The sequence below is a fragment of the Notamacropus eugenii genome, chromosome 7, assembly GCF_028372415.1.
Source record: "Notamacropus eugenii isolate mMacEug1 chromosome 7, mMacEug1.pri_v2, whole genome shotgun sequence".
NCBI lineage: Eukaryota > Metazoa > Chordata > Mammalia > Diprotodontia > Macropodidae > Notamacropus > Notamacropus eugenii.
Window position 1 is genome coordinate 17,500,296 of NC_092878.1, and position 20,408 is coordinate 17,520,703.

The window sequence follows — 20,408 nt, forward strand, 5'->3', positions numbered from 1 at the left end:
AAGAAGAGAGAGCTAGAAAGAAACCCGAGGGAGGAAAGCGCCAGTGATGATGGGGTATAATCAGCTTTTAGATTTTCTGAGAGATGTCAGTCTTTTTTGTCTATATGTGTGTATATATATAATATACATATTATATATATGTATTTGGACAAACCTGCAGCTACATCAGTTAGGGAGCTCCTGCAGATCTGGCACCTTCTCTGCAATTTATAGACTTAGAAAGGTTTCATGAGAAATTAAGGGAATTGACCAGGTTTGTGTTAGAGGAGGAACCTGAATCCCAGTCTGTCTGACTCTGTGACTAGCTCTTTATTGCACTCTGCTGCTTCTGCTTGTGTTTTTGGCTCTTCTTTCTCTCCACTTACATCTACATTCATTTATATTGTATGTATTTGTAAAGATGTGTTTGTGGAGGGTCCCTCTCTTGTGTAATCACAGATTTAGTGAAGTACTTCATTCTTTTACTTCTTAACCTTTCAATTTTCCCCGTTTCCCCAGTGTTTATTTCATTCTCCCTATGGAGTGGTAGCCTGCTTTTATTTTTAGCCACAAAAAACTCTGCTTTGCTTGGAGATAAAAGGCTGCCCTGTCATAGCTTCTCTCTACCCTCGATGGGAGAAATTGGCATGTTCGGTGGAGTGGGCAGGAACTGGGCAGCAAGGGTACTGCAGTTCTTTGGTTCCTGCCTTTGCCCAGAGGATGGATGGATATTACAAGGTTGGCATCACTTGGCTCACACATGGTGTTATTTTTAAGTCTTTGGGATATAATGGTTCTTATGTATCTACTGTTAGTTGTCTCCCACATTCTTTCAAAGTTTTGTTTTCTTTGTTTGCCTTGTGTCTCTTCTCACCCTTTGTATTGTGTTTGTATATTTCTTTAAGGAATCTTAGAGTCTATTATGAACGTTTTCAAACAATACCTGAACCTTAGTAGGTAGGTACTAGGCAGCTACAGAACTCAGTGGTTATAGCATTGGACCTCGAGTCAGAAAGACTTGAGTTCAAATCTAGCTGTAGATAGTTACTAGCAATGTGTCTCTGGGCAAGTCACTTAACTTATGTTTGTCTCAGTTTTGGTATCTGTAAAATGAGGATGGTAAAGCACCTACCTCACAGGGCTATCGTAAGCATTACATGAGATAGTAGTAATAATTGTAAAGCACTTAGCACATTGCCTGGCACTTAGTGAGTGTTAGTGGCAGAACCAAGACTAGAACCTAGGATTTGTCATTCTCAGGATCAGCGCCAAAACTGACTCCTAGCAACAGGGCTGCATAACAACGGCTCATTGCTTCCTGTTGCCATGCAATGTTGTAAATGTGAAAGTTCCTACCGTAGAGGGGCTGTATTGTGTGTTGGATCCTCTGTCACATTGGCAGGAGACACCATAGAAACCATCATATATATTCTTTGTATCTTCGACTGCGTATCTTAAACTTGGCACTGACCTGCTGTTTTTGTGAAGGAATAGTGTGTGTGTGTGTGTCTGTGTGTGTGTGTGTGTGTGTGTGTGAGTGAGTGATAGAAGGGTCCTAGAGCAAAATAGTTCTTTCAATCATTTTTTCTTAAAATCGAAAACTATAATTTAACATTTGGGGTTTTTCTGTAGGAAAAGCAAATAGTAGATCTCTATCTTCTACATCTTTCGTGTGTGTGTGTGTGTGTGTGTGTGAGAGAGAGAGAGAGAGAGAGAGAGAGAGAGAGGGAGAGAGAGAGGGAGGGAGGGAGAGAGAGAGAGAGAGAGAGAGAGAGAGAGAGCGCTAAACCACGAGCCAACCAGCCATCGGTTACTTCTTGTCCTTTAAGTGGTGGTTTGATTTTCAATTTTTCTTTTCCTTTTGTCCTTTCCTCTATTTTATAGAGCACAAGATGAGCCCTTAATTTGACAATAATCTTGGTAGGGATGAAGTGGTTGGGAAGGTAAAAGAGATGGGGCTTGGTATTGTATTTGTTTCTCTAGGTGGTTTTCACAATGAAATGTAAGTAGAACATTCCTTGCAAGGCCTTGAAATGTTTCACTTGCCTTCTCTGGCAGCAGGTGTTATCCTTTCATTTTTACAATGAGAAACATTACAAGGTGGGGAGGTTTAAGGAGCTGCCTCTGGTAGTGGTGCTACTAAAAACATTGCAGTTATCTATTCAAATTCCTTAGTCGTTGGTATGTTATGTTACATACTCTTGATGGAGAAAAAAATGAAATCACCACCTAGCTAACTTTACGTGTATACATTTGTTGGAACCTCAACACGAGTTCCTCTCTTTGGTCGTGTTAGCTTAATCATGTCAGGTAGTCTTGGATTCATAGATCATACCTGATACACAGCTTATTTTCTTAAGATTAATAATAGGTTTTCTAACCCCCCCCTTTAAAAAGTATTTAATCGAATACTTTAAAATACTTGAATATTTAAATAAATAAATCAAAATTAATAAATAAATAAATTACAAATATTTAATAAAAAAGATAAAAACAAAAACATACCATTTAAGAAACAAAAATGGAAGGGTCACAAAAGAGATTTTTTCCCTTCTTTCTCTTTAGCCCGGCAGAGAGGGATAATTCAGATTTCTTGCTTTTACAGAAGCAAGCATGCAGTCGTATTCTCCTAAGAGGAGAATAAAAGTAAATGAATGTATGGCTTTAGAAGAGTGAGAGATGAAGCTTTTTTTTTTCTGGTAGTAGGTTGCAGTGTCAAAGAAGGTTTTGACTACTCACTTCCCTTGTATTAAAATTGCAATTATCTGAGGCAGTTGTGGTACATTTCATTTGACAAAAGGAATCCATTTATATCAGGCAGAGTTAAAATTGTTGGGGAGCAACATCTTGTTTTTATCTGATTCAAAAAAGGTAAGTATTTTTGGCAAAATTATCCTTGCCATATGAAATACTTTGGCATTTATGCTTACAAGACTAATCTGTTCCAAATGTTTAAGTGGCATTGCTTATGTATTCCAAATACTTTTCTTTTCTCTTTTAAAAGTGAACAGTGTATCCAGATAGGTGTTAAAATTAACAGCTTTTGAAATTCATCTCCTCTTGGGTTAGGTGTAACCTAGGAAAAGATAGTGTTGGCTTCCCTGGAACCAGATGCAGGCCTCTGATCAGTCAGGGAATCTCGAGATTCAACTTAAAAAATTCTTCTGTGGCTTTGGGGGAAAATGTTACTGGTGCCCTAGGAAGGAATGGGAAAAACGTTTTCGTTTCTTTTTGTCCATTCATGAACTGATCAAATATTAGACTAAATATTCGAATAACGGAAGAAGGCTGGGCTTTTGCATGATTCATTGGAATGTTAGTCTTTTTTTGTCACAAGCTCCCTTTCAGATGGCTTTTCCTTTCTAGATTCCTGTCTGCTGCCTAATTGCTTAGGACTTTTCTGTTGTACTTTACTCTGGGGCTTCCCTGGGCAATTCCCCATGTAGACTTCCCTCTTCTCTTCTAATTTAAATTTACCTATCCTGTGTTAGTCTTTGATAATAGGCAGTGACTTTTTAATGTTTTATTTCAGGTAAGATATTTACATTTTAGTAGGGAGACAAATACCAAAAGAACGAAACTAAGTAGGAATTTAAGCCATCATCAGAGGGTTGTCTAGTTTTGTTTTTTTTAATTTAGTAGATGGGTCTTATGGTGCTCTGCAAATATTACAAATATGTGACAGTCTTATTCTCTGAGAGAGTTAGGGCTTTGGAGCTGGAACGAGGCTTGATTAGCCATCATTTAATTCACCTTCTTTAATTTACGTGGGATAAAACTGAGACTCAGAGATCTTTACAAGATCATATTGTAAGTTAATGGCAGAGCTGGGACTGGGTAGAACTGAAGTCTTCTGACTTGCTATTCAGGGTTCTTTTAGTAAGTTCTGGATCTGTACATTTGAATTTAGAACTCTCCCTATTAAAGTGGCATAGATTTTAATTTTGTGCTCCTTGTTTAAAAGTGGATTTGAGGAGTGCTAATTGTGCTTATGATTAAAAAACAATTCTAGGATTGTCTTCTGTGGAGGAAAAAATGTGACATTTAAATTTTTTTAAAAGTAGAGAAAAGAAGTTCCAGGTCTCACTGATTATGGCACTTTAAAGAAAAGTATAATTAATGCCAACCGTGCGATATTTCCTCAAATTTGAGGATGGCCAGAGTCTTAGGACCAGGGTTTCTTCCTCTCTTTCTTTCTTGAAAAATAACCTTTCTAGTCTGGCTAGGCTTCAGCAGTATGTGAACCAAGAACTAGCAGAAAAGCAGAATGGTTTTCAAAGAGGCAGAGGAACTAGAGATCAGATTGCCAAAATTTGCTGGATTATGGAGAAAGCAAGGGAGTTCCAGAAAAACATCTTCTTACACGTCATTCACCACACTAAGGCTTTTGACTGGGGGATCACAACAAGATGTTTCAAGTCCTCAAAGAGCTGGGAGTGCCAGATCATGTGACTTGTCTTCTGAGAACAGCATACTGCAAAAACAGAGACATCTCCTTCTTGATAAAGGACCGTATAGTTAAAGCTTTGGTTTTTCCAGTAACAATGTATGGCCGTGAGAGTTGGACTATAAAGACAGCTGAGTACCCCAGAAGTGATGCTTCCAAATTGTGGTGCTGGAGAAGACTTTTGACAGTCCCTTGGATGGCAAGGAGATCAAATCAGGCAGTACTTTAAAAAATGAATTCCGGTTATTCACTGGAAGGTCAAATACTGAAGCTTAAATATTTTGGCCACAGGATAAGAAAACAGGACTCATTGGAAAAGACCCTGATGTTGGGAAAGATTGAAGGCAAAAGGAAAAGGGAGCGTCAGAGGATGAGATGGATAGATAGTATCATGGAGACAAAAAACACGAACTTGGATAGAATTCAAGAAATAGTGGAGAATAGAAGGGTCTGGCATGCTATAGTCCACAGGGTCATGAAGAGTTGATTGAATGACTGAACAACAATGACCTAAAATGAGTATGGAGCTTTGAGAAAATCCACCCTTTTGATGGATGCTAAAAACTTCCTTTCTTTTTCAGTTCTCTTTTCTTTCTTTTCCACTAATTAAACTTCTTTTCCTCTAAGGTTGGAGTAACTTTCTAAAGGTCACAGATAAAAAGAGACACAGAAGGAAAGATGTGATATACATATTACACATATTTGCAGGGTATTTTTCCACTTTTGAGTGAGGTTATCTCTTTGCAATCTACCTCTAAAAAGTACATATTATTTCTTAATTTCTTGTTGTCGATGAAGTCAGCCATGGTGGTGGAAAGACAACTGTTTTTGCCAGAAAGAAACAATGGTGTCATCCTATGGATGGATGAGAAATGAATAGTGAGTTTCAGTCAAAGTTCTTTATAGTGCATTCTTTCCTTGTCTGCAAACAATACTTTTTTCTTCCATTTCTTAACACATTTTCACTTGAGATCTCAAATAATATTTTCTCAGTAATTGTGTCATTTAGTTTCTTTAGGTTTTAAAGTTGCCATCTTACTCGGATTTCTTTTATCTCCATGTAATGTTGTCATATGTAAGTGTTCAAAGGCAGAGAGATTTTTTCTTTAATGATAAAAATTCAGCCAGCCTACAGAATAGAAAAGTCATGTTTTGTGTACAAGTCCTATTGAGCTTCATCAGAAAAGAATAGATTAAAAATATGAAAAGCATGAGGAGGTGAAAGCATACACATTTAATTGTCTAGGAGTATATAATGAAAGTTGCAGTGGGAAGGCTTTTAGAAATGCCTAGTTTCCAATGAATAACTAATGATTACTTGGTGAGTGTATGAACTCTTCCACCTTCGCATAGAGTCTTGAGAGGGCAGAAATTGTGGCAGGCACACTCATTCATCAGTATAAAAATAGCAAAGGAAATTGAAAGTTTTTCCAGTAATCATGATCAGGTTTCTGATTTTGTTAGCATCCCTTTCACTTTGGCAGTGGTGGCGTATTATATTTTATGCCACCATGTATTTGTGGGATTTTCACTGACTAATTAAATATAAATAAAATATTTTAACTGAATACAATTACACCAGCTGCTGGAGTTAAGACTGTGCTTCTCTTTGTGATTTCAGGTTCCTTTTGTCTGTAAAAGTGAATACATACAAAATTTCCAACTCTGTAGATTTATAGTTTAGACCATAAGTGATGTGGCAGAAATGGAAATAGAGATTCTTATATCAAATTAATGCAGTTATTATGAGGTTGTTTGAGGAGAAAGAGATCTTTTGCCAGATGGCAATATTAACACCTTCATTAGCTTCAGAATAGCTTGAGCATGACTTGGACTATCTCCTCTCTGGATTATTTCCTTTTTTTCTCATATTGTCTCTTCGCAGCTGATCTCGTATGAATGAGCTGTTCAGACTTCAGTTTAGCTGTTAAATCTCTTTTGGTATTTAAAAAAAAGTTGTTCATCTACATTTGTGGAATTGTTTTTTTCTCTTTAGTTTCAACAATTAAGCATTTTCTTTTTTAAACTTCGCATTTTCCATATGTAAGTATGTTGTCATTGTAAATGTCCTCATCGTGCTGTATAGTGGGAAGAACGCTGGATACGGGGTCAAAGGACTGGAATTTAAATACTGCTTGTCATATATTATCTTGGGCACTTAAGTAGATGTTCTCCAATGTCTCTTACTGCTTTAAATCTATTATCAGAGAGGGAGGCAATAAACATTGATTAAGTGCCTACTGTGTGCCAGGTACTGTGAGAAGTGCCTTACAAATAATATCTCATTTGATCTCACAATAACTCTGTGAGATTGGTGCAATTATTCCCATTTTATAGCTAAAGAAACTGAGGCAGACAACAGTAGCCAGTAAGTGTCTGAGGTCAGATTTGAGCCGACATCTTCCTTACTCCGTCAAATACTGTATCCAACTCTGTACCACGTGGCTTCCTTTAAAAATAGTAAATGAAATTGAAAGTTTTGATCATGTTTCTAACCATTTTATCATGTTTTCACTTTGGTAGCAGTGGTGCCTTAATATTATATTTTATGCTGCTATTTATTTGTGGGGTTTTAACTAAATAATTAAATACAGTTATACTAGCTATAGGAGTTACAAGTCTACAATTCTCTTTGTGGTTTCAGGTGCCATTTTCCCTAGCAATAGAATTGTGCCTTCCTGATGAGTCAATGTTTATCATTTTTTGGGGGGGGTTAGAGGAGTAGTTTAGTGGGGTGGGATGTAATGACCTACCTGTTTTACCTATTTTGTTCAGGGAATGATGTACATATATGTAAAAGGAGGATCTAGCTATGATGTATGTGGAAGAGTTCTGAAAAACTGAAGTGCTATATAGAAGTAAGGTGTTATTCTTAAAATGTGATGCTATCCAATAGTTGTCTTCACAGACATTTTTGCTTCCTATGTGCAAGGTATTGGCATTGAGGATACAAAGACTGAAAATGAAAATAATCCCTTCCCTTAAGGAACGTATGCTTGACATTATTGCAGAGATCTGAAGGAGGAAAGCAGGTGATCTTTTTAGTTTCCAGTTTCAGGGTTGTTATACTGGTATTTCCAAGCATCAAAATCTCGGGTTCAGGCCTTGATCATTGGATCATAGATTTAAAGCAGGAAGGAATCTTAGTGGCCCAGGCAATTCATTTAAAACTGTAAATTGTAGAACAAGTGCTGATCTTCATTGATATAGGAAGTTTCTTCACTGGCAATTCTCTATACCAATAAAATTATAGGTAGGGTTAAAAAAGCCATCCAATTACAAATTTAACAGTTATGATTGATTACTTTTTAAGATAATTATCTGATCATTAAAGTACTAAGTTCTAATGATATTGTATCTAGCTATTCCAGTGGCCCTAGAATACATTTCTTATAATTTCTTTTTCCATTGTCTCCCCTTTGATATAATCCAAATTTTGTGAGTAATAGAGGGAAGTTGTCTGTAATTCCTGGATGATTGAGTCAGATCTATAAAGTGCTGCGGTATAGGTTATTTCTGTGACAGCAAACAGGTCTGAGACTTCAGTATGTCTTTTCATTGGTTCCATTGTGCAGCTCATCTAATTTTTATGTGCTACACCCATTTTAATGGATGAATAATTTCAGTGCAAATTAAGTGTTTACAGACTCTTTCATAGTAACTTAGAAACTTAAAAAGGAGACATAATTTCAAGATGGCAGTCTCTCAAGGATGTCCTTATTTGAAGTATGTCCAGAATATTAAAGTAAATGGTGTTTTCATTTCATTTTAGGAAGACTGAGTCTTTGAAAAGGAAACTCACAGACAGAAGGCAGTGTTAAGGTGAAATTCAAAGGAAGGGAATATTTAAAGGACAAAATCTGCAATTTTGAGTATAGGAAATTATTCTGAGGTTTTTCTAAGGAACTTGCTTTTTTCCAAGAAAATTGAACTGGTGCTTGTAGGACAAAACAGGGATCAAAGAGTTCTTTAACCTGAAACTGCCACCTGACAGTGCCAGTCCAGGGGATATTGTTGACTAAGCCTGGAAAGAAGGCAGGCCAAGCTTCTAAGTGTTCAGAAACTCGTTTGGCCAAAAGTGTGAGAGTAATAAGGGGGAATAGACTTTTAATACTTAAGGAGAAGTCAGAAAGAAAGAAAAAAATGTCAAATACGCCGACTTTTGTTATAATGTTGTAAGTGCTTTAAAGGGAGGAGGGATATATGTCAGAACTATGTTGTAGGTCAGACTGCTTAGAAGATGGACATTTTTTGTTTTTGATTTGTTTCCATTTAACAAAACCTTGGAAAGTCTGTGAGAGGGATGCATTTAATCCCGAATCCCCTTAGGGAGTAGTGCTTCAGCAGCCTAATGCCATAGCTCTTGTAATTAATCTGTTTTCCAACCAATTTTGTCGCATCTGGAGCACCTCATGCCTTTTTCTGCTTTTTAATGTCTAGGAATTCCAGTACCACTCCCTACAGCAATATATTTATCTAGAGAAACACGTTTAAAATTCTTCTTCTTCTTTATTGTGACATTATAAACCTCTTATGGTAGTACTAGCTAAGCATTTGAAAACGTGATAAATTCTGGTGTTGTCACGATTGTTGTGACTTGGGTTCCAAGTAAGTTCTTAGCTGCGTCTTTTTCTCTAGAGAAGTCTTGATAAAATGGAAGGATAACTGAGGGATTGTTTTTAGCTTTGTAAAGACTGAAAAAAGGGAACGAGGACAGGGGCTAGAAATGCTGTTGAGGTTGAAAAAAATCACAGAATTTGGCTCCCCAGTGACTGGCGTGTTGTCTTTGCCATAAAAAGCACTTAGTGAATGCTGCATTTCATTGATTTGGATATTTAGTGCCTTCTTCAACAGGAGCATTTTTATCTTGTGCTTTTGGCATCTGTGGTCAACAGTTAGAAGAGGATAATGATGCTCTGCTTCATAGGTAGAAAAATCCCAATGATTTGTCCAAGGTCAGAGAGGGTTTTTACAAATGGCAGAATGCGCGTAACTACTTCTAGATTATCTGGCTTATTTTTGTCTCTGGTTCCCAATCTCGTCTACTTTTTTTGGTTGAGTCTAGATTGGTTCCATCTCTGAGCAGTCACTGTTAGAGAACAGTACATTTGCATTCTGTGAGGGCACAATGAAAATCACCACTTGATTTAGCTCAAACCCACAGCTCAGTGGTAGGCATCTATTATTCTTTCTCTCACCTGCCTTCATAACGGTGCCCCTGCTCTGTCCCCTTCCCCTTCCATTTTGGATATTGGAAGCCTTCAGAGAGTTGCATAACAGACTTGTGTTCGTTACTATGCCATGCTTAGTCACGAAGCCCAATTTGTTTTAAGTGGGTCTTTTTTGTGCCATTGGATGAGATAACAGCTTGGTAGCAGATTGAACATATTAGTGTCTAGCTTGTTTAATTTAATTGGCTGCTGTTCCTTTAAGTGCTGCAGCCAACATCCAGGTATGAAATGTTACAATTAAAATTGCTAGAGTGATTTTATAATTATGATCCCAACATAATAATACCTTGTATTTGTATAACCCTTTATGGTCTTCAAAGTACTTCACATGTATTATCTCATTTGATCCCTTTCCACCCACTTGCTCAAGGCTTTTTTTACATTTCTTATTTTGCCCATGATCTTTGGGAAATGAGTAAAACTTTAAAGAATGTGAAGTGATATTTAAGTATTCTCCCCCTTCCCCCCACCCCCCTAGTTACTGCAAATGTCTTCAGAGCTTTTATTCATTATTTCTCATTACACTCTTGAGGAGGAGGTTAATGACAACTCTGGTTGTCTTTGTAGTTGAAGGGGGAAGGGGCAGGAAATGAGACACCTGTTAAGTGATTCCTAAGGTTGAATAGTGAGTCATTCAACTGTTCAGGGCGTAGACTATTATAAGCACTTGGTAAATATTAAATGATAATGAAGGTAGGGGCCATCAACTGAATTCAGATCTGTTGCTTCCCATCTCAGTGCTCTGATTTTCAGTATTCTGATAATTCCTTAGCCTTTTTAGCTAAGAACCCTTTTGGCTTTGAATTAACAATTTTACAAAAGTTTTTATTCCTGATTCTCTTTAGCTGTGTTTGAGGCTTTGATGCTAACTGATATAGCATTTTTTATTTATGTGTAATACCAAGTAAAGAATATTTAATTCCCTGATAATAGGCCTTGCTGGTATTTTTCTTTAGACTTTTCCTTACATGATTTCCACTTATAAACACCAGTCCTAGAGTCCTTCCTTTTAGAAGTTTCTGCCAGTCAATATTTATATCAAGCTTCTTTGTACCTGATTCTTGGTAGCATCTTTTGACTCAGGGTTATCTTATTTTGAATCACCGTAAACTTTGTGATTTTCGTAGACCTTCACATTCTTCAAGATACTTTGAAGCATTTTTCTTCTCTTTTTTTAAAAGGTTGAGGGAAAGGATAATAGTCTAGAATAGGGTGTGGAGAGGACCTTATAAGGTTATCTAGTTCATCCCTTGTCTCCATATTATCCCTGCTTAAATATATCAAAATATCTTCTTATAAAACTTCCAGACATGCCGTATAAAATCTCTTGGTAATCCATCTCAGTATATAAATCCCCCATATTGACCGTAACGTCTTTATGAATCTTTAAGACTCCTCTAAACCTGTTCTAAATCTTCTGCTTCTTTCTTAATGTTATGGGAGTGCAATCTGGACATGACATTCTAGAAAGGATCTGAGCAGGGTTAAGGCTAGTGAAAGAATCATGTTAGGGATCCCATCTAATTGTTCATCTTCAGTGTTGATAAAACATGTTGTAGAGTATGTCTGAAATGTAAGATAGCTTATTTCTACTTCACAGTCCCTTGAATTCAAAATAACTGCAGCTGTGTTGCTTTCATTTGAGATGAAAGTTTTAATAGCATAGATTTTAGAGGCTTGGATGTTAAATGGATATTTGGGGAATAACTTTCTGAATTTTATATTATTATAAGTTATTATAAGTGTTAATAGCATAGATTTTAGAGGCTTGGATGTTAAATGGATATTTGGGGAATAACTTTCTGAATTTTTAATGATAAGTGAAAATCTCTGTCAATGCAACCTCTCTCATGCCTCATAGTTGAGATGTCCCAGCATATCAGACAGCTTAATGTGTAAATTTGTTAACTCCTAGTACTTTTTGGCATTACTTATGCAGTAAATGTCAAAATAAAAAAATTCAAGTTTTTTTTTTTACCTCATGGTGCTTATTGAATTTTTTGTAATGATTACAGGTAGAAGGTGATGATGCTGAAACCTATGAAGAAGAGAACAGTGAGTGGGGAAATTATTCCAGAAGAAAGATCGTCTCTAACTGGGATCGATATCAAGATCTTGAGAAAGAGACCGAAAACGAAAGTGCAGAATCACAAAGGGGGACTGATTTCAGTGTCCTGCTTAGCTCTGCAGGTAGGAGTGCATCTGTGTACTTATCATGGGTTGTAGTTTTATGACTCTTTAAGATTCTTCTCTCTTACTTAGTTTTCTGAAGGTTGGCCAGATATTTATTGTCTTTTTAAGTGTTTTTGGTAATCAGCATTCCATAGTTTTGTTTTGTTTTTGTCTTATTGATGTGACTAGGTGGAGGTGGCCCATAGTAGTGCTATGAACTGTTGGGCTTCTTTTTCTCTGTTCCTTCTCAGGGGTTTTTCTGGGATGCCATATTTGCTCCAGTTTCTGGAATGACTACCCAGTCATTGGAACTTTACCTCTCATTGGACTAGCTTGATGCTGTTATATAGGACCAAAAGAGTGTGACCAATTCCCTTAGATAATTGGGCCAGACTTCCATTCTGGCATCATTTTAATGCATCCATTGACTTTGTTTTTCTCACCCCACATTTTGAGGTTACTAGTTAATCAAATGCTAAATCAGTAATGTGAAATAAATAAATCTGCATTGATCAGAATCATGTGACTTAGAATCAGAATACCTTACTGCTCAACACACATTCTCCGGAATCCTCCAATTCCAAATGAATCATCTGAACATTCTCACCATCAGCTTTTGGGTACTTGGCAGGCTCTCCAAAATATTATAAAGTATGGACTTCATGAATTTGTGTTATGCTTCTGCAGTCATTATGCTAATCTTCTCTGTATTGTTTTAGAATGTGTTGTCAAAAGCAAGCACCATTCAATGGCTTTGAAAGATTTTTCACACTTGGTTTAAAGCATTATTGATCCCTCCAGCTGTGGAGTGAAGTCTGTAGACACTTTTTCAGAAGAATGTTTTTAAATGCATAAAATCATATGTAGGATTACAAAGGAAACCAGTTATATTGAGTGGTTATCAAAACAACAACAACAAAAAATTCATGGACCCTAAGTTGAGAATTCCTGGTGTAAAGCTAATGACTGATTAATTGAAATGTGCCCTCACTTAGTTAAGGTGTTAAGGTGGAGTGGTTTCTATCCCATCCTTACATGTACATTATCTCATTTGACCCTAACAGTTACCTTATGAGATGGGTACTGTTCTTATCTTCATTTTAAAAACAAGGAAACTGAAGTTTTTGGAGAGGTTAAGTAATTTACCCAGGGTCACACAGTAAGTTCTTAAGGGAGGATTTGAACCTAGGATTTTTTTGACAAATCCAACGCACTTTCCACTATGTTGTACTACCTCTCTGTAATATTCCCACATTTCTTCTGTGTCTTAAGAAGTTGTGTAGAGGAATGGATGTAGTGCTGGCTTGGTATTCAAGAAGACCCACCTTCAGTGTATGCCTCAAATGCTTTCTGCCTGAGCTTGGGCAATTACAGTCTTTTGAGCCTAGCTGTCTTCATACATGAGACTTGGATAATAATCTCTGTACTACTTACTTAACAGAGTTGTCTGAAGATCACATAATAATTACACAACACTTTTCAAACGTTAAGGCATTATAATAAATGTCAATTGTTATCGAAGAATGTGCATATTAATGGTGTTCTCTATCATGTGTGAGACATCTATCATGTCTTCTGGACAGAGCAGAAGAATCAAAGTTGGCCATTTGTGGGTCATAGACTGTTTCTTATATGGACTTGTTCTTTTCCAGAATAACTTTTTTAAAAAAAATTTCCTACTCCTGATCTTGAGGGCAAAGGATGTAGAGATTGGGGAATAAGAGCCAAAATAGAGATGCTGGGATAGAAGAGGTAGAATGGCAAGTCTGGAGTTTGGGAATGTGATGAAGGAGCCAGAATGTGGGAATGTAGGAATAAGTCCCAAGAAGTCAAGTTTGAAATGAACTTTCTTCTTTGTTATTTTTACCTTTGCCATTCTTACCTGTCAGATCTTTGATTACCCATAAGAGACTGAAATAATAAGTAATTGATTCTTCCTCCTTAATAGGGTGCCCTAGATCTTACACAGGAAACACTAGTAGGAAGATATGAATAAGAAGGCAGCACACTGTAGTAGGGAGAAGATGAGAATAAAATTCAGATGATCCGGATTCAGCTTGTTGTCATTAGACATGACAGAGTTTAGCATCACCTTAGCCTTTCTTTGCCTTCTTTGAAAGTGACTTTCACCTTTTTTCTTGTCAGGAGATGAATTCTATGTTTGTTTCTAGCAATATATACCCATAAAACCCCAACAGATTTTCAGAAAAGGGATGTGTGCTTGCTTCAGAGATAGTAGGAAAGAGAAGTTGGCAAAATAGCTTTCTATTCTGCTGTGACCTTGGGAGGAGAAAATCCAAGGGCCTTAAGAACCTGGATGGAAGAATGGGTGGTAGCAATAGGAAGAACAGGTGACCTCTTTTGCCTCTGGAAGAAAATAAAGGGGTAACACTGGGATCTGATATTGGACTTAGACCTGAGAAATGTCTCTGAAGGATATTCAGTTCAACAATTCTGCAAAGATTTATTAAGTATTTACTATGTACAAGGCAGTGTACAAGTGTTAGGAATATTAAAAAAGCCAACTCCCCACCTCCACTCAGTTCCTGTTTTCAAGGAACTTGTTATGGAGAAACAAAACTGTATCTAGATAAGTAAATACAAGAGATATGCAAAATTAATACAATGTAATTTCAGGGAGGGTGTGCGGGCAGGGGAATGGTAGTTGAACTGAATATTAAAGAGAGCAAGAAAGGGGTTCTAGAGGCAGAGATGTGGAGGGAGTGAATTCAGGGCATAGGTATATGGGGAATAGTGGGGAGGCCATTTTGACAGGAACACAGAGTTTGTGAAAGAGAGTTCTATGATGAGGCTGAAAAGGTAGGTGGGAGTCTGATTGTGTGGGTCTATAAATCCTGGGTCAGTGTCAGCTGCAGGCAAGCAGGAACTGATTGCTTTTGGGAGTGACTGACCAGAACTTTGCCTTAGAAATATTATTTTGACAGCTGTGTGGGGGAAATATTGCAGAAAGAAGAGACTGGAAGCAGGGAGACCAAACAGGAAGCTGTTACTGTAGAGAGGTTGAGAGGTCCTGAACTGTGGTGGCTGTCTGTGGGAGAGGGATGCAGAGAGCTCTGAGGTCTGTTGTGGTGATAGAATTCCACTGTTCCTTCATGTGTAACAGGCACCATAGAGAGAATATCTTTAATCAGCTCTCCGCTCAACTGGCTTGAAATCCATTTCTCCTCCCTGAATACACAAAGGCCTGGGATCATGGCTGTTTTTTGTAGTTTGCCTGAAATCCTTTCATTCACTGATAAGGTTAGTCTGTCGAGTGTTGCCTTGTAGGCAGATTAGGCTGTACTTGAAATATTGATTTTCCTTTTTTAATCCGTTGAGGGGGTTAGAAATAATAAACCCAGAATGAACATGTTTACGAAGCCTGATAATAGTTTCAGTGCACAAAGCTGTCTCTTGGGGATTATGCTATTGAGCTTTGTTTGCTAATGGAAAAGTTATGTTTCATTTTAAATATTTTGGGTAGTGGGAATTATTAACGAATGAACCTCATTTGGTTGCTGTGCAGTAGACAAGGAGAAATTGAAGATAAATGTGAGGATAGAGATGGTGCAAAGGGAAATCTGTTGGAGAAGACGGGGTGGAATAGGATCACTTGTGTTTGCCTTGGGAAAGAAAGACCACTTCATATGGGACAAGGGTGAAGAAGGAGAGAGTGGCCAAAGGCACCTGGGTGGTATAGGAGGAAGAAAAGGGGGGAAGGGAGAGCTCTTGGTCAGTGGCCTCAAATTTTTCCAGTAAAATATGAGGCGTGATCCTGAGCTGAGACAGTTGAGGGCGGGGGGGAGCTTTGGTAGCTGTGAGGACAGTTGAAGAGATTAGAAAGAGTAACTGTGGTAAACAGGAGAGTGAGTTAATTGGGAAGGTGTAAAACGGTTGCCTTGCAATAGTGAGAGTCCTGTTGAAGTTATATGGCATTAATTTATAATGAACCCAGTCAGCATGGTTTTGTGATTTTCTCCAGCTTTGTTCAGCAGCATGTGTATAGGAATGAAGGCAATGGATGGTGGGCACATTTCAAGGCTGAGGTTTGGGAAGACAGGATTGTGACAAGATAAGGGGCTGGTATTGTCATGATTGATGAGATAAGGGGGTGGCTGCCTAGGTATCATCCTGGACTCCTCAGTCTCTCTAATTCTCCATTATCCAATCTGTTGCCAAGTCCTGTAGATTTTATCTTGGACTTTTCTGTATAGCCCCTTGTTTCCTGTCACCCTGCCGCCACCCAGTATAGGCTCTTATCACCTCAAACCAAATATCTTGCAATAGGCTGTGGGTTAGTGTCACTACCTCAAGTCTTTCCCCAACCAGTCCATTCTCCACTCAGCTCAAAAGAATCATCCTAAAGCACAGATTTTATCATGTTGCCTCCCTACTCAGTAAACTCCAGTGGCTTGCTATCCTCCAGGATCAAATATGAAATCCTTTGTTTGTTCTTTAAAGATCTTTATGACCTGCCCTTCCCTCTCTTTTTCAGTCTTTTTATACCACCTTCCCCTCCCCCCCCAAGTATGCTTCAGTTTAGTGATGCTGGACTCCATGCTGTTCTGCTGAAGAGCTGGGAATTGTGTAGTGCTGGCACATTTCTGTATCTTCATATAAGTGTGACAGATATTGATTATTCTGATAAAAGGGATTACTCTGGCTCTTAATGAAAAAAATACTTTTAACAAGGTTCTGATTTATAATAAATCCTACAAATAAAAGCAGATCTCTCAAAAGTCATCAGAAATTCTTATAGAAATAAGTTTTTGTGCGTTTTTTTCAATGTTGAAACTTTTTTGAGTAGACTAGATTTACCATCTGGGCAGAACCGTGTATATGAAGGATAACCACAAACATTTGTTGCTATTTGTATAGGTTGGAAAAAATCCTTTTTCTTAATTCTACTTTATATTCTGATCTTAAAAGGAAGAGAGTGGTGCTTTATGTACTTCCCTCAACCGGACTCTTGTGAGAAAAGCGCTTTGTAAATCTTAAAAGTGTTCTAGAGATAGGAGCTGCTATTACTTAGTGCTAGTGGGAAAACTTGGGAATAGTCAGCCAGCTTCAGCTGTTTTGGCTATGTTTTATTCTCCAGTTATTTGGAACCTCAAACATTGTAGTTTCTAAATGAATTGGTTGTCAAGATGGGATAATTTTTATTTAGAGAGATTTTCTGTTTTAGTATTGAAAGTCTAAAGCCTGAAAATACTAGAGGTTCCTTCATGACAGTTTTCTTAGTTCAATAAACATTTTATTGGGGGCCTAATATGATCAAGACACTTATGAGAGACAATGTGGCATGGTAGGTAGAGGGCCAGCCTTGCCATCAGGTCTGGATTCAAATACATTTCAGAAATGTTGGCTTATTTTTTTTAAAGGAAGGTCCCCAGCTATTCATCTCTCTAGACCTCCGTGTTGGAGCTGCACCCTTGAAATCTCTGGGACCTTTCCATATGCATTGGTGACTCCCTTGATAGGAGTGCCATTTCAGGAATGCTTCATCTCACTCTTTAAAACATTTAAGATTTTTATGATCCACCGATATTGCTACCAGGTCCATACCCCAAAGAGATCAAAGAAGGAAGAAAAAGACCCATTATGTACAAAAAATATTTATAGCATCTCTGTAGTGGCAAAGATTTGGAAACTGAAGGCTTCATTTCACTTTAGCCTCAAGTCTCCAAGCTTTTTTAGAGTAGGAACTGGCTTCCTTGCTTCTGTTAAGTATACTCAGGACATAGTAAGTACTTAACAAATGCTCTATCCTCTCTCTCCTACCCTTTCCTTTTTTTATGCCCCAGGCAGTGGTAAGAATGTAGGTTATTTTCAATGATCTACTGAGAAGCAGCATGGTATAGTAGGTAGAGCACTCGTCTTGGAGTAAAAAGAATCTGGGGTCAGGATTATAGCAGGCAATTCTAATATGATTGGGTTAAGTAATTTGTTATTCATTTTTATAACTTTTTCTTTACCATTACTTTCATGTCTTGAACCATCATTTACATAACGAATAATAAACGTATATAGTGCTTTAAGTTTTACATAATTTTCCTCACAATAACCCTATGAGATAGGTATTGCAAGTTTTATTATCTGCATTTTATATATGAGAAAACTTAGGTTCGAAGTGTTTAAGTAATTTGCCTGTTGTCACACTGCTTATCAATGGCACGGCCAGATTCTCTCATGAGAAGTCCAGTGCTTTTCGCACCAGTTAAACTACGTTGCTTATCTTTGGTAATTTAGGTAAATTTAAAAAACAATTTATTTCTTCCAACCTGTACAGGTACTCTTACATGCTTTTAGGACTTGCCATGAAGTTGGAGTTTTTGACATTAATACTGTAAACATTAATTAGCATGGAAATGCTTCTTAAATAAAAAAATAATAAATCGATAAACTGGTAAATCGGTAACAAGATTGGCAGCTTATAGTGATAATGCCATTAGTGTATGAGCATTATTTAATGAGCAAAATTTAAGGCTCATTGAAATTTAGCATGGTGTCTGGCACATAGTAGACACTTCATTTATCCTTCCTTCCTCCCTTTCATCCGTCCATCCTCTCTTCCTCTTTTCCTCACTTTTTTCTTCTCTCCTTCCCTCCTTCTCTCTAATTCTTCTTCAGATTTCTCAGTTTTTATTAGTTTCCTCAGGTTCACAGACTCAAAGCTTTTCCAGTCATTTTTGACTCCCAGTTATTCTCCCAACCCCCCACCTCGATCCATTTTTAGTCCCACAATCCTGTTTACTCCTCTTTCATGCTATTCTCTTTTTCCCCATTTTGATTGCTACCATCCTATCACCAGCCTCATCACCTTAAAACTGAGGCCTGAAATAATTTCTCAACTTCTTTGTCTTCGTTTTCTCTTCTCTGATCTCCTAAGTTTTTTCATTTAAAAAAAACCCTATGGCCTTATGAGCCCTTCAAATTATTTTGCCTATTGTCAGATTAATTTTTTTTTACTAAAATATAGCTTTATACTTGTTAGCTTCTTCAAAAAACTTTTGGTGGCTTATTATTACCTAAAGAATCAAGTCACAGAATTTCAGATTTGGAAGAGACCTCGTTGGCCATCCAGTCCGACCCATTCTGGAAAAAAAATTCTTCCTACAACATACCCAAACAAATGGTCATTCAGTCTGTGTCTGAAGACTTTCAGTGAGGGGCATCTCCTGCCACAACTGCTTTTGAATAACTCTAAATGTTAGGAAGTCTTTTCACATACCAAGCCTAAATCTGTCTTTGTGACTTCTTCCTCATTCCTAGTTCTTCCCTCTGGGAATCAAGCAGAACAAGTCTAATTCCTCTTTCATATTATAGCCTTTCAGATATTGGCAGGCAGTTAATTATTCTCTGACTCTTCTCTTTTCTAAGTTAAGTATCTCTAGGTACTTTAGTCATGGCATATACTCAGGGTCCTTCACTGTCCTAGATGTTCTACTCAAGACACTCACCAGTCTATGAATATCTTCTTTAAAATGTGGTGTCCAAAACTAAATACAATATTCTACATCTGGTCTGACAAGGACGGATTACAATGGGGCGTTATTCTGGGGAGTTTTGCCTCTTTTCCTGCAGCCCAAAATGACACTGGCTTTTCTGCTGTCATGTGTTGTTAATTTGTATTGAATCTGCCGTCTACCGCGATTGCCAGATCTTTCTGACATGATTTTTTTTACTCAGCTTTTCCTGTCTCGTACTTGTAAAGTTGCTGTTGTTGTTGTTTTGCGCCCAGAAGTAAGATTAATTTGGCCCAGCGTCCTGGCTTGTCAAGACCTTTTTGTGTCCCAACACTGACATCTAGCTTGTTATTTCACACCCTACTCTGCTTTGTGTCATTCCAAAACTTGATAAGGATGCCATCATTTAAATCATGGATAAGGATGTCAGAATATTACAGGGCCAGTCACAGATCCTTGGGATGCTCCATTGGAGACTTCCTCCCAAGCTGATATCCAATCGTTAATCACTGCTTTTGAGATCCAGGCATTCAACTAGTTCTTAATCTGTCTAACTGGGCTGTTATCAAGTCCACAAAATAGCATGAGAAACTTTAATAAATGATTTTGTTAAAATTTAGGATGCATTGTGGTAAAATGGGAAGGTCACTGAATCTGGAGTTGGAGGATCTGGATTCAAATTCAGGCCCACTGTTGGAGCTTTGGTGAGTCGGTGAAGTCTCTCCAGACTTCATTCTCCTCACATGTACCGTAAGAGAATCAGACCATTTGTCTTTCCAGGTTCTTTGAGCTTTGAGTCCATAAGTCTAGTGGGCTGTAATCTTAGAAAAGAAGTTGCATTTACATTGTATTTCTTAGGCTGGCCTTTCAGCCCTCCACAGTCTGATCTCTACTTATTTTTCCTGCCCTTATCTGTCGTTACTCCCTTAGAGGAGGACATTGTTCTGTCCATTTTGGTTCCTTTGCCAGTGCACTCTTGTACCTCTTGAAAGCCCAGCTCAAGTCTTAACCCATCCTGTCATGTCTCCCCAATCACTTCTATTCACTGTGATATGGCACCATGGCTTCCTGGAGCTGTAACAGTCACAGTAGTCATCTTGTCTAACCCCCTCA

General features: G+C 37.7%; 1 protein-coding gene across 1 annotated transcript in view; it reads left to right on the plus strand.

Moving 5' to 3' along the window:
• The window catches only part of AVEN (apoptosis and caspase activation inhibitor), a 198,620-nt gene that overhangs the window by 13,617 nt on the left and 164,595 nt on the right, over nt 1-20,408 (plus strand). Inside the window, exon 2 of the mRNA XM_072625278.1 lies at nt 11,673-11,847. Coding sequence (XP_072481379.1) covers nt 11,673-11,847 — 175 coding nt within the window. The remainder of the gene's footprint in view (nt 1-11,672; nt 11,848-20,408) is intronic.